Here is a 5,000-nt window from a genome sequence, read left to right as displayed (position 1 = left end):
TGTCCCACGTTGAGATCTGTCCAACAACACAGGCAAGGTATGAGGTGTCTACGAGCACCACCGCACGGAGGGATTCTGCGGGCATCGCTAGCACCCCCCCCCCCACCACCACCACCACCCTCCCTGGCAGATTTATCAACACGTAAGGGGCAACCGTGACTGTTAATTCCAAGCCGCGGTCAGAACAGACGCCGTTGGACTTTCTCCCCTTCTTTGTCATTCCTGAGTCTCGCAGAGGGTGAGGCAAAGAGCATCAGAAAGTGTTAAATGCATGTGCAAAAATGGAGGGCAATAACATAATATTATACAGTCTAGAGACATCATGCTTGCTGCCGCGCGAGCCGTGAAAATGTTCCCTCTTTATCTTCACTGCGCTGGCTGCAAAACCCCTCCGCGCGGAGGTGTTTTCAGACACATCAGACACAGGGTGTATAGTTTATACATGCAGCAGCAAAAAGAACAAGAAATTCCTCCGATAGGAACTACACCCCCGTCAAAGGGAAATAACCTTCTCAGTTGGTGGCAGTGAGAATGGTTATTTCCCTTTGACCAACGGGGGTGTCCGTCTATACCAGGCCTTGTATAATTTTAATCCACCAATAACTCCCTAACCGTGTGTTTGACTGGTCCCAATTTTTGTAAGGACCGTCTCAGGAATGTATAGAACCTGTTCACCAAGTTTGGTGACGATCGGTCCGTTCATTCTTGAGATCTACTTGCGAACACAAACACATCGAGTGAAACCTATACACACCCCTATACCGGGGGTGTAAAGAGGGACATTTTTCTCGGGCTCGCGGGGCAGATGCCAGACAGTAACATCGAGACAGCGGCAAATAAAAATAAAAAATAGACTGTTTACGGTATCCCGACCGACCCTATTTTTTCGCGCGACCCTAGACCGTTTTTTTGGCATTTGGGAAAAAAAAATTAAAAAATTTTTAATTAATTTTTTTTTAAAAAGACCGACCTACCGACCCTATTTTTTGGGCCTATGTTACCGTAAACAGACTATTTTTTTGTGTGTGCCTAATAAAGAAAAGCCCTTCACTTCAAGCACCGCCACCATTCACCCTCTTCCACTTTCACGTGGTCTCAAGACTGCTGTTGGTTTGTCTTGATATTCTCACGGAACAGCCTACGAACGATGTGTCTGGAAACACCACCGCGCGGATGGGTTTTGCGGCCAGCGCAGCAAAGATAAAGAGGGACAATTTTCTCGGCTCGCGCGGCAGCACGCACTATATGTCTCTATAGACTGGGAAAGGAAACTAAATGGAAGTATCAATACATCAGCAGACAGCAGACTTATGCACAGTTTAATGGGATTTTTTAATTGTGTATAAATTAAGTAAAACCATCAAAAGAAACTCAATATGTAAACATAATGGCAACGAAAACATTCCTCTTCGCACCAATAAGTTTATTTTTGAAACTGTACACTCGTTTATTTGTGAATCGGGTCGCTTTTATTGACTCGTAATACTCATGTAAGCATTTCTGTTAACCTGACTAACCACTATTTTGTATGATTTCTCCAATGATTTCACTAGCGAACAACTGTTTATCTGCCACTGGATTACAGTTTACGATTTACGATGTTCATTCTCTTTTATATGCGCTTGCTACTTTCATCTCTCTACATGTCTCTATCGTTCTTCCCCCCCCCCCCCCTCCCCCCTCTTTCCCCTGCTATAGTTCTGTCTTACTCTTTGTTTGGTTTATTTTGACCCTGTTTTTGACCCAGATAATGACATAGCATATGTGACAGGGGAGGCTACCGCTCCTTTCACAGCAGACTCTGCACCCGAGTTGTTGGCCTTTAAGTCAACACCGGTGGATTGTGGAATTCTGTTTGTGATGGGGTCTGGTGGTTTCCGATTGTCTGTATGATGTTCATGGAAACCTTCGGGTTTGCATAACAGTTTTTATAGGGCTAAGAAATTAGCCCTAACATTTTCAATCCTGTTTGATTGCACTTCGCCTCCCGAGGTGATCGTAGTGTTACGGCATTAGAATTGACAATTGTCTCTGTCCGACATCACATTTGTATTATTCGCCATTCGTGTATAGGGCACGTAATATAAGCGTTCGCTTGAGTTCGTGCTCCTATTATTTCTTGTTTTACTACAGCACCATGTCTAACTGAATAAAACCTTGTATAAATCAATATGTAAATATGTAGCCCACATAATATAATGTTTGACCAAACAAAAAAGTAGTACAAAAATCAACAAGATCACAATCTCATCAGAGATGGGTGCATGGTTACTATATATTTTCTATGGATCGCATGTTAATCTCCATGTTTGGATCTATTTACACTTAGATCTGTCACTGTAAAAAATAAGGTTCTAAAAAAAACTGAAGTCTTTTCACACATCGTGTTAAAAATCTTGATCTTTAAAAAAAAAAATTAAACATTTTAACAGTCGGAGCAAGGGGGTGGCGGGTGGGGTGGAGTGTGGGGGGGGGGGTGGAGTGTAAAACCTTAATAGTATGATGTGCACTGTAGTGTTTTTGACCCAGATAATGACATAGCATATGTGACAGGGGATGCTACCGCTCCTTTCACAGCAGACTCTGCACCCGAGTTGTTGGCCTTTAAGTCAACACCGGTGGATTGTGGAATTCTATCAAAGAGTATGGAAAGCCGTTTGGCTCATAATCAAAACACGTGTAATAAATAATTCATACACGTGTAAGAAATAATTTATACACGTGTATTTATTTTTAACACGTGTATCATTTATTTAATACACGTGTAATAGATTCTTTTATTTTATGCACGTGTATGAATTATTTCTTTCACGTGTATGAATCGTTTCTTACACGTGTATGAATAACTTCTTACACGTTTGTAAATTATTTCTTACACTTGTATAAATTATTTATTACACGTGTATTGGTTATGAGCCAAACGACTGTCCATAAAAGAGTTGTATCTCACCACATGACAGTGTCGTAGGGTCCATGGTGGTGTTGGGCCCACATTCACACACCTGTGATGTGGTGTTGCAGCGAGCGTTGGGGTCGTCACACGCTGCTCCGTTCACACACGCTCCCAGAATCTTTCCTGGCAGAGGCTCTGTGACGTGTTCAATCAATCAATCAATCAATCACAGATGCACAGACACACACACTGACACACGAATCTGTCCCAAAAACTACATTAAAAAAAGTAGCAAAAAACGTCCTTTTTGACCCAAAATTCATTCAAATATAGTCTTTTTTGAGGATTTTTTTTATTATCAAGAATCTTGCAACAAAACTAGAGAAGTTGGCCAAAGAAACAAACCTAATTTCCGTGCCATCTCTAGCTGCCATCTCTGCCTCTGACCACACTAATCCCTTAATTTTTTTTGTTTAAATAAACTTGACTGAAGCGTGACACAAATACAACCTGAGACTTTCATGCGATCATAATTATGCAATAAGAGGCGATGTAGCACACTCAGTGTGTATATACTCACTGCAGATATTTGTAGTGTTATCCCTGATGGACACCCCATCAATGCAATCGCAGCGGCGAGCGTATCGTCTGGCTGTCGTTTTCACACACTCGGCTCCAGCCACACAGATGACGGCATCCGTATTGTGACAGTACCTGCCCGCCTTTAAGCCTGTGGGGCGACATAGTAATCACCAGAAATGATTGACTTAGTTCAATTGAGTTCTTAGCAGTCACGTGACTTGTGACTGCTGACCACTTCCTGTGCATATGTTTGTAATGTTGTGATTATTTTACCTGATTTATGGATGTGTATGTGAAGGAGAAGAAGGCGTTTGTCATGAAAAGATACTTGAAATTGTGTATTCACTCAATTTTGAATGATGTCTGTTTGTTAAAATAGACACATGTGTAGCAGGGAGATATTCAAGTGTGTGTGTGTGTTTGTTTGTGTGTGTTTGTTTGTGTGTGTGTTTGTTTGTGTGTGTGTGAGTGTGTGTGTGTATGTGTGTGTGTGTGTGTGTGTTTGTTTGTGTGTGTGTGTGTGAGTGTGTGTGTGTGAGTGTGTGTGTGTGTCTGTTTGTGTGTGTTTGTTTGTGTGTGTGTTTGTTTGTGTGCGTGGTGTGCGTCTGTTTGTGTGTGTGTGGTGTGTGTTTGTTTGTGTGTGTGTGTGTATGTGTGTGTGTGTGAGTGTGTGTGGGTGTGTGTGTGTATGTGTGTATATGTGTGTTTGTGTGTGTGTGTGTCTGTGTGTATATGTGTGTGTGTGTGTGTGTGTGTGTGTGTGTGTGTGTGTGTTGACGTTTTGGGCCCTCACGGCAAAGCCATTATAGGGGCATGTTCCAAGGTTTAACCCCGACTTTCGATGAAATACACAAGTGTATGCCTGCGTGTTTCGGTGGTATCAGCCATCTGGACTTATGACAGAATGGCCGAGGTCTTTTACGTGCCACTGTGGTGACACGGGGGAGGGACATGGATACCGTCTCTGGGTCTGCACTTAAAGTTGACCCGTGTCCGTCCCGGCCCGGATTCGACCCCGCAACCCTAGGATCACAAGTCCAGTGCTCTACCCTCAACATTGCGTTTTTTGACGATATGATTCACTTTTAACTGTCTAAAACGAACCAATATTTCACTTTTTTTGTTCTTTTTTGGAGCATTAGCTAACAGGGCATACCTATTTCGTTTAAATCTGCCGCGCAGTCAGGCTGATCTAGTGTGCGAAAGAGAGTAAACGCAACTTTGCAAAACGGCACACAAATCCTGGTTTTTGGTGGTGTTTTTGCTGGGTATACCACTGAAAAAACCCTCATCCTTAATCTTTTTTTGTATTCAGTGTAGTTCATAGGTAATTGTGTCAAATGGCGAAAAAGTATGAAAAGTGAGAGAGAAAAAACATGACACTGTACTCACGGCACTTTAACGAAGCATCACACGCACTAGACACCTCATTACACAGATCTCTGTGTTGGCTGCAGTCCTGGCCGAAGCCCAGTGCTGAAATCAAAGCATATAAATTATACTCGTTATGGTGCAAAGTCTATTG

The 5,000-nt window shown here is 42.5% G+C and overlaps 1 protein-coding gene across 1 annotated transcript in view; it reads right to left on the bottom strand.

Annotated features, from left to right (window-relative positions):
• LOC138950732 (uncharacterized) overlaps positions 1 to 4,891 on the bottom strand; it is a gene marked incomplete at its 5' end in the record, with an annotated part of 48,532 nt that extends 43,641 nt beyond the window's left edge. The window contains 4 exon segments of the mRNA XM_070322461.1: positions 1 to 16; positions 2,951 to 3,088; positions 3,474 to 3,623; positions 4,868 to 4,891. The exon segment at positions 1 to 16 is cut by the window's left edge and continues 71 nt beyond it. Coding sequence (XP_070178562.1) covers positions 1 to 16; positions 2,951 to 3,088; positions 3,474 to 3,623; positions 4,868 to 4,891 — 328 coding nt within the window.
• Positions 4,892 to 5,000: the final 109 nt, after the last annotated feature.

Source organism: Littorina saxatilis, linkage group LG16 (genome assembly GCF_037325665.1).
Source record: "Littorina saxatilis isolate snail1 linkage group LG16, US_GU_Lsax_2.0, whole genome shotgun sequence".
NCBI classification, from domain to species: domain Eukaryota; kingdom Metazoa; phylum Mollusca; class Gastropoda; order Littorinimorpha; family Littorinidae; genus Littorina; species Littorina saxatilis.
This window is presented reverse-complemented; position numbering and strand designations above follow the sequence as displayed.